We start from the raw sequence: 17,926 nt of genomic DNA, 5'->3' as shown, positions 1-17,926 counted from the left end.
CATATTTTAAGTTAAACAAAGTTAGACACCAAACTGACTTTATGAATCAGATACAGGAGGTCCAAACCTCTGGGTCCAGACCTTCTTTAAAAGAATTAAACAACAGAGTATTTTTTTCTTGTGAAACAGCACACCCCTTCAAACATAAAAAATCTAAAACAAACTGTTAAGTTTGACTGTTGGGGAGATTGTGGAGTGGGAAATAAAAAGGCAAACCATACTAAAAGTGATTTAATTTAGTTTATTCACTTGTTTTAAAAAACATACATAAAACTCTTTATGACCTTAAAAATTAAAGTATTTCTCATATAAAGACCCAGCAATATAAAATCGGACCGACCACAAATTTCATGATAGGGTAACTGTGCAAATTTATATATAATGATGACTATTCTGTAACAAGAATAATATAGTGCATATGATCACAGTAAAAACACAAACCTACAGACTACTGAAATCAATACACTTTAAATCAAATATTACCTCCTTTTTCTACTTCCTACCTTTTCCAAAATGATTTACATTTCTTTGACAAATAAAGCTGGTTGGAAACTACTGCCACGATAGCTCATGTGGATTACTAATTCTTGTCTAAAATTATTTGGGAATAATTCTGTGCTACATTACACTTTTTTTTACATGAATCAGAATATCTAAGCTGGGGTAGAACAAACTCTTTAACTTTGAGGAACTACTCTTGAATAATAATTTTGCCTTACGTCCTTTTAAGTGCAAATTTGGTTACCACAATAGTTTTTTGCCCTTCTTTTTTTAAACCAATAAAAGGCAGAACTTGTCAAACCGCTGCTGTAGGGCAGAGTGCAGCTTTGATCTTTTTAGCCTTTCAGTGATAAGAAGAGAAAAAACAGAGAAACAGAAGCATAGTCTATAGGTTATGAATTCAGTCATGAGAGGAGAAGTTAGTACAAATGTTTCCTTTAAGTTTGTGACTGTTCTGATAACGTAATATCCTGCCAGCTATTAGTCACCCTGCCTTAAGACACGTCTTCCACGAGGGGAGCTTTTAGAACTGATGTCAACACTTGCACTTCACCACAGTTACAGCTTTGGGTGAACTCAGCCCTTCTAAACAGCAGTGTTGCAAGTGCTACTTTTAACAGAGTTGCAGTGATGTTTGTCCACATGAGTAAGACTGTGTCGGCTCACATACGCTGTCTGTGGCGAAACGTAAGGGCCGCAATGAGGAACTACGGGGAAAGCTAGCTCTTCACCAGCTTATATACAAGCCTATAAATAACCAGCCAATCAGCGGGGAGTAACTTTGCACCAAACACCAATCAAACAGAGACCGACTCGAATTGAGCCAGACGAAGATCGCGATTGGTCCGCTGTGATATCATTTGCCGTTCCTTACGCTGCTCGCCGATGATTGGCTTAAACGCTGCACGCGTAGCCCAGCCACGGGGAGGAGGGGCGGCGGGCATCAAGGTTTGAATAGGGAAGTTTGCAGAGCGCAGTTGTTCCCCATCCAGTCCCGTTGCAGTGTTTGCAAATATCTTGAGCGCGAGCGAGAGGAGAAGGAAGTGGAGGACTGACGGACGGACTCTCGTCTGTTACTGCTGCTGAAAACAAGTCTTCGTTCGCATCGCGGGGGATCGCTCCTTACTCGTTTCACCGGGTGTTTTTCTCCCTGACATTTCTATTAAAGTGCAGCTTTGTAGTTTTGAGGTTTTTTTCTTCCCGTTTTGATAAACAAGTTCGGGGAATATGGATGTTTTACCCATGTGCAGCATTTTTCAAGAACTTCAAATAGTTCACGACACGGGCTATTTCTCAGCCTTACCGTCATTGGAGGAGTACTGGCAGCAGGTGAATATGACTTCTTCTATCGGCTTGTTGTAAATCTTTGTTTGAGCTTGTAAGGCTAAGCGGAACTGAGCAGATTTCACGCTCCTCTCATAGATCACGCCGCCGAGTCGAGGCGTTCGGGGAAGTAAAGAAATACATATATCAGAACAGTTGTATTACAGTGCATAGACGACGCGGGGAGGTTCGCTTGATCTGCAATTTCATTATCAGTTTCGTTGAAGTTTTTGGCAGACTGAAGTGGATCAGTGTGTCAGTCTGACAGCTGGAGTCGAGTCTGTGCTGACTCCTGGATGAATGAGGAGGTAGTAACTCAAACAGCAGCGGCGTGCTGGCGCTTCTGCTGCCCGTCCATGTACCGAGCAGGACTTCTCATCCTGCAGGCTGGTGCTTTCACGGTTCGAGGGCTCGTTCCACTCATAAAAGAGGCCGAAGAGACCGCGGATGTGGCAGGAAGTGCAGTTTTCAAACCAGTCAGCAATTGATAGAGAATTTGATGCGGTGCCAGTGTGTGGTTCGTTTGCTACTGTCAAGCGAATCGGTCTGTTTTTATCACTGAATCTGCATTACTAACCTCAAGGATTACAGCCCCCCCACCTCATAGCAATTATTTTACTTTCTGAAAGATCCAATTGCTTTATTTTTTGGATTTGAATGGGCTCCACGACATGACACTATCAAATGTCAGCATTGGCCAATCCCACCTCGCATGAGTAGACACCAGCACAGCTGGAAAATATTGAGTAAGGCTGCAGAAGCCTGGAGGAAAATATTTCTCCCACATCTGCCTTGTCAGGCTGCTGTCTCCCAGCAGCGTCTAATGAACACCTTCTTGCTTTTCCAGCTTTAATGGCCTTTACAGAAGTAAATTGGAGCCAGTGTGTCTTTTTACAGGCGAGGCTGAGGAAGGATGTGATTGCATGTCAGTGGTGCGCATGAGGAAAAGCAGCTGAATGGCCCTCTAATGCCGGAGGGGGAAGTTGAGCAGCTTCCTTAAAAGGACTTTAAATTTGTTCAGTGAGTCATCGTGGAGCGCTGAAATGACAGTGCACGTTTGGTGCAGGGCAGCTGGAGTTTAGGGTGCTTATTGTGGCTCACTTCATAGTGTGATGGTCCTGATGAAGCTTCAGGGAGACTGAGTTAAGGGAATGCGCACCCTTATCTTTCCTCTACTTGTCATTTTGTTCCAAAGTGCAAATGGTGGAAAAACTCTGAGATGAACTCCAACAGCCTCTCTCGATAAGTAACACTTCCCTTTTGATAGGTCTTTGAATTGCTGTTGCAAATGACACAATTCCACACCACATGCTTGGTGTTTTTGCTTAAATCGTTCATAAATCGTTGGAGCTGGAAGCCTGATCCTTAAAAGTGCAAGGAGAGTTGGGATTTCCTGGTTAGCACTTCCTGCTCTAAGCGTTTAACAAATATTACACCACCAAGAGCATATTCGGGATGTGCACATGCATGATTTAAGAGGATTTTCCTCTCGGAAGCATTTTGCTGCTGCAAGTTAACCTCCCCTCTTTGGGGTTTCTGTTGCTTTAGCTCATTTGTTCTAAGTGTACTTTGTCTTTTCTTGGGATTTGAGCAGACCTGCTTGGAGCTGGAGCGCTACCTGCAGAGCGAACCTTACGTCTCCACATCCGACCTGAAGTTCGACAGCCAGAAGGACCTCTGGAGCAAGCTGATCTTGGCCTGCGGGGATAAGGCCAAAGCCGAGTCTGACCCAAAGCTGCCCCCGGCCCACGAGGAGGACAATCAGGACAGCCAAATTTTGGACAGCAACAGTGTGAATTCGGACGCCAGCAGCGAGGCTTCAGACAGTTCGGAGGAGCTTTCGCCCACACACAGCTTTACCTCCAACCCTCTGGGGTCTGTCTTGGTTGGTTCTGGACCTTTTAGCCCCTCAGTCATTAGCACTCCCCCGTCCTCCCCGGAGGCCAGCTCGGAGGCCGGCACCGTCGTCAACGGCTGGGTGGCGTCGCACGCCGACTTGCACTTGCCAGGTAAAATCAGGAGCGGCGGCGTGGCAAAGAGTTCGGAAAAGACGGGACTCATCTGCGGGGACGCGTCCCCGGACGGCAGGAGGCGAGTACACAGATGTCACTTCAACGGCTGTCGCAAGGTTTACACAAAGAGCTCCCACCTAAAAGCACACCAGCGCACTCATACAGGTGAGTTTCAGTCGGGCGGGAGGCTGCTTCACCTGTGGCCACGTGTGAGCATCTGTGTAAACACAGAGTAGAAATGAGAGGAGGGGTTGCTGTGCTCTGTTCAAGGCAAACCGGTTCATTTCTAAGGGCTGGAAAAAAAAGAAAAATCTCTGTTTTTATTGACTGAATGCCGGAAGTGCTGTTAATTCAGTCTTTCCACCTTAATGGCATTGTCCACCCATTGTGTAACGTAATTAAAGGCCCACATTGCGTGGTGTCCTCAGCTGGAGCTCTGCGAGCATTAGCTCTGCATGGCTGGATACCTAAACTGTGACCTAATCTATCTGGAATGTGACTGACTGAGCCTGTGAGTGAGCGTATGAGAGGGAGAGGGAGGGTGAGGGGGGGGGGGGGCGGGGTTGCACATGGGAGATAAAAGGACTTCAAAACAGATTGAGTTTCACCATGGGAAAGGGGTGAATGGGTGGGGGGGAGCCTAAAACTGAGTTTTAGGGCTTTGAATGGTCATTTGAATGTTTCTTATTCCTGATTAGAAGCGTGAAAAACACATGTGTGGCTTTGTTGCTGTTTTATATACTTTTATTTAGCATTTCTGTGCAGCCTTCTCCCACACATTCAGCTTCATGCATCGCTGTTAGCGTTCTTCGCATGTTTCGGTTTGCACTGAAACTGAACTGAGCCAACAGGTTCGGTGGAATTTGAGTCTCGAGAGGCTCGTCAGGGTCTACATTGTCGCGCCGCCCCGGCCCGCCGGGCTGGTTCATTTGAATGCATTTAAATAACAACGGTGCAGAGGATCTTAGCAGGAGATGCGGCTCTTTCTGTTACCGGTGGTGCTCGCACACTTCAAGCGTCTCCATGTTTGCTCCCCAGGTGAGAAACCGTACAGGTGTTCGTGGGAGGGCTGCGAGTGGCGTTTTGCACGGAGCGACGAGCTGACCAGACACTTCAGGAAGCACACTGGGGCAAAGCCATTCAAATGCAGTCACTGTGACAGGTAAGCTGGGCCTCTTAGGCCACCGGGAATAAGATAAGACCTGCTCCTCCTGCGTCACTCCAATACTGATGCAGATATGTAAAGATTGAGAGCGTTGCTGAATTTCACTCAGCCAGAACACTAAGCTAGACGAGTAAGTGGCTAAAACTGAGATAGAGTGTTTTCTTTGTAATGTGTTTTGTGTCAGAAATGCTTGTTAAATGTCTTTATTTGAAGTGTAAACCTAAAGTTAGTTGGGATTAGCCAACAATGAATAGGGAGTAAACGTAGTTTGCTTTTAACTGACCTCTTCAGTAGGAATTTCCTGCTCTCATGATCGACCCTTTTAAATGACTTCCTCTATTTACGCCAGGCTACTTTTTTCATAGTGACTCACCTCCTTCCTCCTGTCTGTCCTCAGGTGTTTCTCCAGGTCTGACCATCTGGCTCTTCACATGAAGAGGCACATCTGAGGCACCAACCGAGCAACACAGCGAAGGGGAAATCCTTTTTTTTTTCCTTCTTTTTTTTTCTAAAAGTGGGTGGGTGGGTGGGTGGGGGGATACAAAAACAAACACCATCTCCCGACCCGTCTCTTGGTTGAACTGTCCCAGAGCAGAGTGGCGGGAGTGTGTTCCAGCCAAAGCATGCCGTTTTGCACCATACTGAAACCCAGTGCCTCCGGGACCTCTCTTTGGAGAAAGGCGCTCTGAAGGTTGTCTGTTGCCACAAGAGGACAAAATCATGGATGGGAAAGACATGTTTCTTGTTTTTTTTGTTTTTTTTTTGATTGAGAAGGACTTAAAACACACAAAATACAAAAAAAAAACACAAAAAAAAAACACAAAAAAACCCCAACAAGAACAAAAAAAAAAAAAAAAAAAAAAAGGCACAAACATATAGAGTGAATGAATTGTATGTATGGTGCATGATGTTTTGGGGACATCTCCCGGACAGCAGATACACTGGTACTTTACAAACCTGTCTGAGGTAAGCATGTGTGCACTGTGAATGTCTGAGATTGGCTCACTGGCCCTCTGAAGAGGAGAGGATTTCGGGATGGAGAAGTGGATTGGTGGATGATGCGGGGCTGGTACCAACGTTGCTGTGGACTGAGTGGGTTTCTGGGGGGAAGCATCCCTGCTGTGTTTTCCCCCGGTGGCAGTGTGAGGATGAGGCGGGGAGGAAGGCCCTGCCTGCCTTGTCTGTCTGGCCCCCAGACTGAGGGGAGGGAATTCTCCGCTGAAGCTTTTGAGGCCTTGGGTTTGACCAGGGAGAAAAAATGAGAGACATGTTATGGTCTGCGACCCAGGAACCGAAAAGGCTCCCCTCCCTCCCACGGGTCACTGAATGACAGGAGCTTTTTTTTTTTTTTTTTGGTGTTTTTGGTGCAGCTACTAAATGTGCAATGTGTTATGTAGCCTGGTTTATTATTTTTCTACAAGCTACAAAGCTCATTTGTAGTCCAATTGTATAAGCTGTGTGCTTAGAGGTATAACACAACTATACTATAACTTCAGTATCATAGACAGGTGTTGCATGGTTCCTAGGGTTTGTTCATTTCCAGTTTCCACTGTAATCAGGACTGCAGATAGTTTCAATAAAGGTGCAGCTAAAATGCGAACGGTTAAATGTTACAATATTGTACATAAAGCCTTGATGATTTCTTCTGTTATTTACACAACTTCATCCATTTTCTTCATTCTGCTTGGAGATTTCACTGCTGCTTACTAATGTACTCATTTGTTCTATGCCTCGAGGACTAAGTTTAGCTTTTTTTATTGTGACTTTCTTTCTATCTTTCTAATAATGCACTGTTGACCTGAATGGTGCCTTATGCAAGTGACTCAGCCCTGTGGTAGCAGCAGTTTGCTCCTTGGGGATGTCACGTTTGTCGTCTGGGTGATTTGACAAGCTCGATCAAGGCTCAATTACGAATGGTCTCGTACCTCCTTTTGCGCTAGTTGCATTTGCAGGTGGTTAATTGTGTTGTTGAAATGTAATTGTTGGCAAAAGTACCTATTCTCAGTTGATTACCTTTCTTTCTCTTTTGCTGTCGTTTGTTTCTGAGTCAGAGCACCAGTTTAGTTGGCGTTTGTCACATTAAATTAAGTCAGACCGTGTATATAAAATAAATGCTGTATGTTAAGAGCACTTAAATTCATTTATTAAAGGTGTTAACTACTGTGTAGTATGTACTCAAGTCCATCTTACACAGCACAAAGGTACAAAATGACTAGCTTAAATTTGTTTGTGCTGCTCCTTTTTCCTCAGTCCCCTGTCCCTCCATCCCTGCAAGTGGGACTGAAGAAAAAGCTAAAGATTTATTGTAATTAACAGGCTGCAGTCGGACAGGGCTCGCCTTGTACTGCCTCTCAGTAATGAATTGCTAAAGGCTTTGTTGGCATGGAATCTGTCACAGACTGCTGACTGTGTAGGTTGGTTATTGACCTGTCTGGAGAGCGTTGTTTTAGCCAAGCTGCAACAGTATTATGGAAACCACGGGAGCAAGCGAGGGGGGGAGGAGATGCGGCTCAAGCACTGACGGTGCACGTGGGAATTTGGCCAAAACACCGATGCATTTCTAAATAAGAGCACCTTTTGTCATTGGAGGTGGAGGACGGATGCTTGGCAAAAGGCGGAGCCACAAAAAAAATGCCAGGGATTTTACTGATTAGTGCTCCAGGATGAAGTGATCCGCGTCTCCAGATCAGCGACCTCGCTGTTGGAATTCAATGTTGCAGCAAGTTGCACTGTGGCATGCTACAACATATGGATTTCAGATCACCGAGCGCTGGAGACGGGATGAGTACAAACTTGAAACTGCTTGCTACAGTAGATTTGGGAGTGCTGGCGATGCCTTTTGTGGCCAAAAAAAAACCCAGAGCAAGCAGCATCCATTCTGTGAGAACGGCAGCCAGTAATGTTCGAGTGATAATTGAGCCTTGATTTAGCCCCATCTTTCTGCTTGCATCTTTTACACTATTTTTTATTTTCCCCCCCATCGTCTCATTCATCCCTCTACCCCAAGCTGTTCTGTCACAAACACACACACACATACACACACACATGTGCACACACACACACAACTCTTTGTTCTCAACTGAATCTTTGTATAAAAAGAAAAAAAACTTTTGTAAAACTGTTATGTTTATGCTTTATGAAATTTTTATTTGAAATTGTTTTGCAAAATTGTTATATTTCTGTATGAATGTATTTTTTATTGGAATAATAAGAAATTCTTATCTGACTTTGGCTTGCTTCCTTTGTCTTATTAGTTGTTTTTGTGAATTTTAATTAATTTTTTCTCTCCCTTTTGTTATTTTTTGCTGTTGGGGATAAAAAGCTGTTTCCCATCTGCATTCAGGAAGATGGACAGCATTACATAAGGAAATATGTTTGAGCAAGTTCGGTACCTTAAACATGTTTATGTTGCACCTGCCAGAAGCCCTGAATGGCTTTCCCTCTTCCCGACTTGTAAATACCAGCACGAAAAACCTCTCTTACTCTCTCGAATGAGCAAATTGCATCTTTGGTGAAAGAAACCTGCCGAGCTTAGTCTCCTTCGGCATTCCTTCCCCCAAACATCATCCAGAAAAGTATCTATAAAAACCTTACTGCAGCTCTTTCAACTTTTTAAGAATGTCTGACTCCTTCGAGCAGCTAGCTAGCTCTCATCAAAGCAGTTTAAATAATTTATCTCCATCTCTTACAGCCCGTGGCATTTAATTAGAGAGGCGCTTTTATACATTTGTTCGATAATTACTCTACTTGACAATGATAATGACACAAAACAGCAGTGGATAAACCAAAGAGCCTCGTTGAAGTTACAAAATAAGATGAAAATAAGGCTAACGCAACCTTTTTCTCTCTGCTTTATGGTGATGACCTCAAATGGGCAGGCAACTTATTAGCACCTCTGATTTCTAGTAAAAGCCCTGTGGTTTTCTAAATGAAGCTTTGCCTGCAGTTGTTAATTAGCTCACTTCGCCTCTCTGCTTCAATGTTTGAAGAGTGTTGTTTTTGCCTGAAATGCTGCAACTCCTTGATCTCTCAAAACTGCTGCCCCGCTCGATTTGCTAACATCATGTTTACCATCCATGCAAAATGCATGGCTGAAGAGCAACGGCGGGAATTCCCGAGCAAACTTGGGCTATTTATTTAATCTGCTCGCAGAGAAAATCCCATTCGTCTCACGTTCTTGTTTTTAACCCCTGCAGCTGGAGTCGGGCACATGTTGTTTTGTGCAGCTGACTCACATCCTCAATGTAGTGAGCCAGTGGAACGTTTCCTTGTGATGTGGGCCATCATGGATCAAGTTTCTCGTAAATGTGGCACTTAGACTGCATGTTTCCTTTGATGTATCCAGCACGCACATGACCCATTTGCTTTCCCACATTGATATTGTAACAGAGTCATGAGCCTGCAGGATTACAGCAAACAATCCATCATTTTTAGATGCCACACATCTCAGTTTAATATCTCAGAGGGGCTGCAGATCTGGGCTTGTGTTCAATGACAACATGAAGGTTTAGAAACGTGTTTGTCATGGATACATGTAATGGTCATCGATGAGTGGAAAGTAATTGTGGACATTTGCTAATGATCAGTTCTTCATTTGAGCATGGAGAGGTTTTACTGTTTACTCACGTACAATTATTTAACAGCTAAAAGTCCCTTTTCATAAAGAAAGTGCATGTTAAAAATGACAAGCATTAATCACAGGGGACATGTCTGCAGAGTCAACTCGATACATAAAATAACTTATGGGGTGGGCTGAACTTCAATGTTTCCAAAGTTATGTCCTTCCCAGGGCTATCAAGATGTTCTTTACCCTGTTCCTGTCTTAGCAACCTTAAAACTTGAAACCTTAAAACCTAAATTAAAGTTTGAATGGGCACCACCGCTGTAAACAACGTCTGCAAGTGCCCCGTGAAACATGTAGTTACAGGATGTAACCAAATATATTAAATGCACCCCTAAAAGGAAAGCTGAAATTAAGCCTGTACATAACTTCCCAAAAAATGTGAACAAACAGGTGTTAACTGTAGCCTTTCACTTGATTCATATGGTAGTTTCCTCAGCTGGTCTCAGTCAGTGACGTTTCTATGACCAATGTTAGCGCCACATTCCACAAGAACTGACAGCCCTATAACTACCACACAGTAGCAAAGCATGCAGGCATCATTTAACATTTACTCAAATATAAGCTAATGTAATATTACCAAAAGCTGTAAATAACACTAGCATTACTTGGCTAGCTTTTCCGTTGCTACTAAAGAGAGTTCCCAGATTGAAAGTCTGCAGTGGAGAAAGCATTAATACCAATGATAAGCAGTACTGGATTTATTGAGAAGTATGCTGTGTGACTGAAAAGAGGTAAACTGCACTTTGACACCCATAACCATGGTAACTGTATGTCGTCAGCTGTAGCTTAGCCAAGCTACAACCTCTGAAATGTCATGAAGGATAAAAGGACAGAAAGTCGGCAGCTTTGCTGACAAAGACCGGCAAATCAAAAAAAAAAAAAAAAAAAAAACATTTCAAGGGGTCGTCTGAGGTCAAATGGTCATTTTAGGTAATATTCTATATATTAACGTCCCCACTTCTCAGAGGGTGTTTCTGCACATTGCATAGTCCCCATTAAATCAATTTCTTTTTAGTTTACTTTTCTTTGTCTTATTTCAGTGGAGCTTATGTGCTTATGTGCAATGGCAATGATAAGGGAGCTAGAGCTGACTAATTTGAGCAGACTTATTTTTTGCGGAATGTTGCTGTAGTGCTTGAAATAGTTTTGGGCAGACACAGTGTTGATTGCAGGGACAAATAGTTCAATGTTAACCATTTCATGGGAGGTTTTATATTTTAGGTATATATACAGATATCTCACTTATTTAACATCATAATAGATCCCACCACCCACCAACTGAGAAATAGTTTACATATTTACAATGTGTACATTGAATGCTAAAGGCTTGTCTAGTTTCATGTGCTTTACTGAGCTGGTAACTCTGAGGAAGACCGAGACTGCTAGTCAGAACAATTCCAAAGCATTGTTTGGTCCATGGCAGTTGTATCAGTGAATCCCAATGAATGAGACTATCTCAAACTACATAATTGCAATGGGATTACTATTTTATCATTCCCTTTCAAGCGGAAGGCCTTCCAATTGTGGATTGTAAAATAAATCATTATCCAAAATTGCTGTGAAATAACAGACATGCTTGCTAGTTTTATACACACACACACACACACACACACGAAAGAAAATGGACTGTGATGGAGGCACACAGGGAGTTAAATGAGGGGAAATAATAAGGAAAGAGGAGGTTATCAGGCTCTGAGGCTGCTTCATTCAGCCAGCCAGACTGCAAGTCATCACATATGCAGACTTTACTCCCGCATCAGGGCTTTCTCTCCCACTCCTTCTGTTAATGGAGTCTATTAGGATTTGGCATGTAGGGGAATAGTACTCAAATCAAAGGTCAGTGACCCTCCTTCATATTTCTGGCTCAGAGAAATCACAACAGCAGTCGCCAAAACTGTACCTTTATCACCATCATCACCTGCCCCATCAACAACACTAATGATATCTGCCTGGCTAACATTGCCATTCCTCATTTAATCCTCACTGTCAGAAACTGTATCTGTGCTTTTGTGATATTGCCAGCCTAACATTAATCCCTCCTTGGATCTCCCTTTAAATAGTGCATCTTTTTTTAAATGAACCTCCTTAGTAAATTAGATTTAACACCTAATTACCATGTTGGAATTACCAGAAGACGAGCGAGAGGATCTAAGAACATTGCCCACAATAAAGTGTGCCAGATTAGATGTTTGTGTTTATCCCTTCTGTTATATTTTATGTTTAATTCCCAGAAACACAAAGAGCTGCAGATCTGTTTAGCTTTAAGTGTAGTTCCACCTCTCTTAATTTCTGAAACTTGACAGACTATCCTGAGGGACAGACCAATTTAGTCTGAAAGAAGCGATAGCTTTGTGAGATGAATTTTGATGGTGAAGCCCTGCGGCAACTGCTCTAGCAGAGATGCTACCAGAAAACCACAGATAGCTGTTTTTACTGTGAATTTACTCTTGGCTTACAATTGACCGTCAAACAGGTTTAAATATAGGACAAAGTAACCCTGGTTATCTTTGTTCAATGAGCTGAAGAATAAACTATGTCCTTTTAATTAAGGCTCTCGTGCAACCCCATACCATGACATTTCCACCCTCATGCTTCTCTGTTAGTGTGAGGGTTTTCTCATTAAAAAGCTGTTGCCATGTCTACAGTTACTGTGGCCAAACTACTTGATTTTTGTTTTGTCTGTTCAAACAGAACACACTATTCAAAAAGGCCTGATCTTTGGCTATAATGTATTTTTATTTGCAGTGTTTGGATTGTAAATGTCTGCCAAGCAGGATATGGTTTAATTGAATGTCCACACACACACATATTTAAACACAGTCAGCTGAGTTATCTGGAGATAATGCTATACATTCTAAGAGTTCTTAAAGATATTACTATAACTATAACTTTAACTTTTTATCTTAGATCATTTTGAAATTTTCAAACTTTTCTTCGGACTGTATGGGCATTCTAACTCTTGGCATAGTGACTCCACACATCACAATAGTGATGGGAATATAAGATGCTGCTTGTCAGGACCTTAGATAAGACCTCCAGAAGACGTTCTGGAATGGGACCTGAAGTGGAACATCTTATTATAACTTGATTAATTTTAAGATGTAATAAATGTTAAGTTATCTTCACTTTCTCTTTGCAAATGATGTGGGCTTTTTGCTCATTGTAAAACATAAACAATTGCAATGGGATGTACTTCATTTTCCCAGCAATGTAAGATCCTCTGTTACTGCATCATAGACAACTGTACAGCAGTGCTGATCAAAAAGAAACAAAGCAGCAAACACATTTCTTAGCACACACCAACACTGCACTGGTGCGTCGTGTCTCTGGGGAGTGGCCATATGCTGTAACCTCAGGTCTGACATGACAACAGCTTCCAGATATATAAATGGAAGCACTCACTTGAGAACTGTGTGACAAAGTATAGCTTCCTTTCAGCATTGCAGGTGGTGAATGACTGACACATGTTTTCCCCTCGGGGCTTACTGTAGCTCTGTTTGCTCGCCATTGAGTCACTTCAGTGTAACAAACCTACACGGTACAAACTGGCATTATCGACTTGGCCCGACTTGTCTCCGGTGTAGCTAACACCAGTTATTATGCATACTTCTTGCCCTCAGCACTTCCAGTATAAGTCGGTCTGAAGCCAAAATGCCGAACAATACTGAACAGACCACTTGGAAGCTTTAGCGTTTACCAGATTCCGTTGTGTACCAAAATCCCAATCTGTCAGCCTGTTAGTCTGTAATTTTCCTGCAGCCTGCAGACTCTGGCAAGAATCACTGCTGCAGTTTGGGTGAAAGAAAACTGCCAGTGTGAGTAAGTGTTTTCCATTTTGTCTCTGCATTTCTTCCTCCTATTTCTTCTTCCTCTTATTACTGTCATAATACAAAAACACATATGATAAAGATTTTTATGTGTATTGTAAAGATAAAACTTAGTGATTTAGGAAGTTTTCAGCTTTATGAAGACTTTATTGTTTATTTGTGCCTCAAAACAACAACACCAGCGCCTCCAAGCACGAAGCAACACACCGCCACTAAAACAGAAACCTGGGCTGTGTTCTGCGTGAGTGGTTACGCAAAGACTTAAATTTAGTGAGATCACAACATCACAATATAATTCTCCTGACAACTAATAAACTATCATATTGAATTATCCAGGTCCAATGGAGCCCTTACAGCTAGATTATATGGATGAGTTTGGACTAATGAAAAAAAAAAAAAAAAGAAAACACCGAGGCGCTCGGCTGATAAATAAGCATGAATGGAAATTGTGCACAGCGAGGACATGTCTGGTTGCTGGGACTCGTGTAACTGCTATAATAGAGAGACACAGAGACTGAGTGGCAGACGAGTCTCTGGGTTTAACACCCAGTCCTCAGAAGCTGCATCTCCAGGACATGAGGTAAATGAGTCCATTTGAATACAAATCCGGGTCAAACTGGGTCACAATCATAATTGTCTCTATAATTAGATTCAGTCTCTGAGTCTCTGGCTTGTGTCAGTCCGGCAGACAGCAGCAGTGTACTCAGGGGGCTGGACCAAAATACACTGTTAGCCACTGGAGCAAGGGCTTGAGCGGTCAAGAAGAAGTGAGGACAGGCAAGCGCACATTCCCATATAATGGTCCCTGGTGTAATGATGTTTTTGTCCCTGACCTTTCCCACTCTCATTAAGGCATTCTTGGTAGGTTGCATTGCTTTTAGAACTATAGATGCAATACTTTGCTGGTTGATGTACACTAATGATCACAGTTGTTATGGTACTTTCACGGCACTGCATGTCATTCTAAACAACTCGTTGCTACGTTGCCCCATATACGCATCAGCACCTTTACCAAAATAACTGCATTGTCACTTATCACCTCTGAAATGCTCTGTTTTCAGCCCACAGCTTTGGGACTGCTTACAAAATGTTTTTCTCAGACCACTCAGCCAATCCACAATCTCAAGTGCGAGGATTTCATTTACGACAGCTAAACGAGATGTCAAGCTTCATAAAAGCTGGTGTGATTTTCAATTTCTGCTGCCATTGTATACAGTAGCTAGTGAGTACAGACACTTATTAGTTGAAGTCAAGGTCTGAGATGCTTTGAAAAGTCCTCTTCTCTCTTGTACAGGTTAACAGAGTGCATTTGCATTAATCACCATGACAACTGCCTCCCGACTGTGTGTTATGCCTGGCAGAGAAGAAAAGAAAGAAAGCAGCAGAGAGATTGCGATAGCCTCGTGACAAGATGTATTCTAATTTCACACTTTGTGAATATTCCCACTTCCAACTTATGCATGTTATGCATTCCGCTTTGCTCAAATTGCAATTATCATCTGAAAAGATGAGGTCACATTGCAGTGGTTGTAATACTTTTTGAATCCATATTCCTCCACTTCATCCATTTTAAAAAATAAATCAACGCAAAAAGTTTTTTCATCCTTCAATCCATTTACATGTGCTGATTTACAGTGTATTGAGCAGAAGGCAAAATACACTCTGAACACTTACAGGAAATTAGATTTGAAAACTTCAGTGAAAAGCTTGTATTTGAACGTTATTTATTCTGACCTTCCCTATTACTTTATCTAAGTAAACAGCTATTTCTAAATGTTAACATTTTCAATTACAAGTTAAGATATAAATTATTTTATCACTAATGTATTGTCCAGATGAAGTATTAAGTGAGTGGTAGCTATCATATAAAGTGGATAAAGGCACTCTGTATCCCTGTTAATATCACTGAAGAAACAGTATGAATTTGAATGAAATGTTTAGCTGACTAAAGAGCGAGCACAGAAATTTGTGCTCAAAGCTTCCATGTCAAAGTTTAGTCAAAGCTAGACTCTCAGCAGACATGGTGCACATGTGGAGATATTTATGCAACATGTTGAAAATGAAAATCTTCCTTTACAAATGAATATCCTTGTCACAGCAGCAATGCCTACTTTGTCCAATTATTAATTATGTCTTCTCAAACCCCAGCTGGTCGAGGCGGATGGCCACCCTTCCTGAGTCTGGTTCTGCCAGAGGTTTCTTCCTGTTAAAAGGGAGTCGTTCCTTTCCACAGTTGCCACAGGCACGCTCAGGACGGGAGATTGGACTGAAGACACATTTCGGTGCAATCTGTTGGTTTCCTTAGCTAGGATATTAAATTTCTTGAATTAGCTCTATATGAATTAATTGGATTATGATTACAATGAATTGAATTCCAATTGGCTTGAATTGGACTATATTACTTAAGTGCCTTGAGATGACAATTGTTGTAATCTGGCGCTATATAAATAAAATTGAATTGAATTGAATTGAATTAAACTTCTTCAAAGATACAAAAGAAAATGTACACGGCAGGTAAGCTTAAAGGGTTTAAAATGGGACTCTAACACACAAAAGCTTATGTGGTGCTCTCTAATCCTTTTTCTAAATCTCATTTAGACATTTCAGATAAATGCAGTTTAAAAAGTACGATATTTTAATCTGAAATTAACTGAAGAGGAAGCCAAAAATATCAAAGATTCCAAAGACTCAAAGTGTAAGTACCTCAAATTTGCACATGCTGAAAGCGTAGTAGTTGAGCAAATTTAGTCTTCTCAGTGATATTGCACCACTGACGCTATAAAATCCTGTTCTTCTATCTGTCCTTCTATCTGTCCTTCTATCCAGCCTTCTATCAATAAACACAAACCATCTCTTATTGAGCATCGTAAGACAATGTTTTGTGGAGCCACTTAATCAGAAAAGCTTGTTCTGAAGAGCAGCAATAAAAAACAGATTGTAAGTTGTGTTCAAATGTTTCAGCACCAAGGACAGCACGCATCCATTGACAAATGGTTCAGCACCATAAAACAGCTGCATGCCGGTGCAGTTTTTTCTGTACCCTACCATGTCTTTCTTATATGGAAATAATATAAACATAAAACTGACAGGCATCTAAAACAGCAAGCGATGCACATTCAAACATAAAATTGACGGTGCTGTGCAACACATCTGGCTATGTTGCAAAGCACAACCTGGCTACAGCAAAGAATTAGATGACTGGATAAGTGTTTAATTGTTAGCATAAATCTACATAAATTCAGGTTCTAGGATCACAGTTGTCTGAATGTTCAGCGTCCTAAAAGTTGAAATCAAGACCCAGGCAATGTTGCTCATTAAACAGATTTGTCACTTGATTAAGCTACCTTTCAGACCCCTCAGCAACAAGCAACAAATCTAAGGACTTTTAGGATAAACCTTAGAAAAAAGGGTCACCAATACTGCTTTGAAAGGGCAGGATCTAGTTGTCTGTTGTGTGAACTGTGCAATTTACTGAGTATGAAGTTCCAAGCATGGTCATTTACGTTTGTGCAGCTTTATGACAGGGACAGTGTGGAGAAAGTGGAGAAGCATCTGCCACACAGCAGCTGACAGATGTCTCTAAAAACATTCAAGTCATTCTGTACATTTCTCTGAGTTATCATTATGCATGTAAATACAGCAAGAATCACTGTACAGAAGTCTTTGATTTAACTGGATGGTAGTTTGGTCAAATGACGCTATGATTGTAGAATCATGATTGTATTAGAGCAGAAGTGTCACAATGCTTCCAAATGATCCACAATTGATCACGTAGTTTTGATGGGCCGTTTTACAGGCACCGTTTCTGACAGTTTTCACCCTCCGACAAGAGAAACAGAAAAATGTGGATGAGAGCACTTTTACTGGGAATTCAGCTGTATTGAAATACAGTACATGTGGGCACAGAGAGTAGCATTGAAGAAAACAGAGGAAAGGGGCTGGAACCAAGCAGAATGATACCAGTATATTCATGATGTCATCAAGCGAATTTTACCGACTTTTTTTTAGCTACTCTCAAATAAAAATGGTTGAGGAAATTGGACACAGGTGCAAAGTTACAGCATTGTTTATCTGTCCCTCTTTGTCACTGTAGAGTTTGTCAAGACTGCAGTGATGACGCTCTACTATGGACAGTATTGTATTAACCTTTCTCTGGTTACTGTTGACTGGCTATTTTACAATGATAACTGAATTCTTTGATAGGGAAATGTGGTTATGTGGTGTTTGTTTAACAGCACTGTGGTGCATTATCACTATGAGCTAAAAAGGAGTGTGGGTCAGGAATTATACGTTCAATCATATCACAGTAAAATGAGACTGTGTTAAAATGTTATCATTGCATTTTGGTTTGATATCCATATTGCCTTGTCCACATATTGAAATATTGTTGAGTAAAATAACCCAGCTTGTGCTCAATCTTTTTCTATCTGGATAAAAACAACTGCTAAGTCAGTTGTATTTAGTCAGTCAGATA

At 41.7% G+C, this 17,926-nt stretch overlaps 1 protein-coding gene across 1 annotated transcript; it reads left to right on the top strand.

Moving 5' to 3' along the window:
* Positions 1–1,469: 1,469 nt before the first annotated feature.
* On the top strand, positions 1,470–5,529 carry klf6a (Kruppel like factor 6a). The gene is made up of 4 exons (XM_072378110.1): positions 1,470–1,830; positions 3,419–4,001; positions 4,875–4,998; positions 5,399–5,529. Exons 1-4 carry the CDS (start codon positions 1,729–1,731, stop codon positions 5,448–5,450), a joined length of 861 nt encoding a protein of 286 aa, XP_072234211.1. The 5' UTR covers positions 1,470–1,728; the 3' UTR covers positions 5,451–5,529.
* The last annotated feature ends 12,397 nt before the right edge of the window (positions 5,530–17,926 follow it).

This window comes from Leuresthes tenuis, unplaced genomic scaffold (genome assembly GCF_036924035.1).
Source record: "Leuresthes tenuis unplaced genomic scaffold, fLeuTen1.0.hap1 SCAF_24, whole genome shotgun sequence".
In the NCBI taxonomy this organism is placed as follows: domain Eukaryota; kingdom Metazoa; phylum Chordata; class Actinopteri; order Atheriniformes; family Atherinopsidae; genus Leuresthes; species Leuresthes tenuis.
The sequence above is the reverse complement of the archived record's forward strand: the minus strand, read 5'-3'. Positions and strand labels throughout refer to the sequence as shown.

Coding starts and splice junctions, on each gene's coding strand:
- klf6a (XM_072378110.1), top strand. CDS start 1,729: ATGGATGTTTTACCCATGTGCAGCATTTTTCAAGAACTTCAAATAGTT. Junction 1,831..3,418: donor TGGAGGAGTACTGGCAGCAG/GTGAATATGACT, acceptor GGATTTGAGCAG/ACCTGCTTGGAGCTGGAGCG. Junction 4,999..5,398: donor AAATGCAGTCACTGTGACAG/GTAAGCTGGGCC, acceptor GTCTGTCCTCAG/GTGTTTCTCCAGGTCTGACC.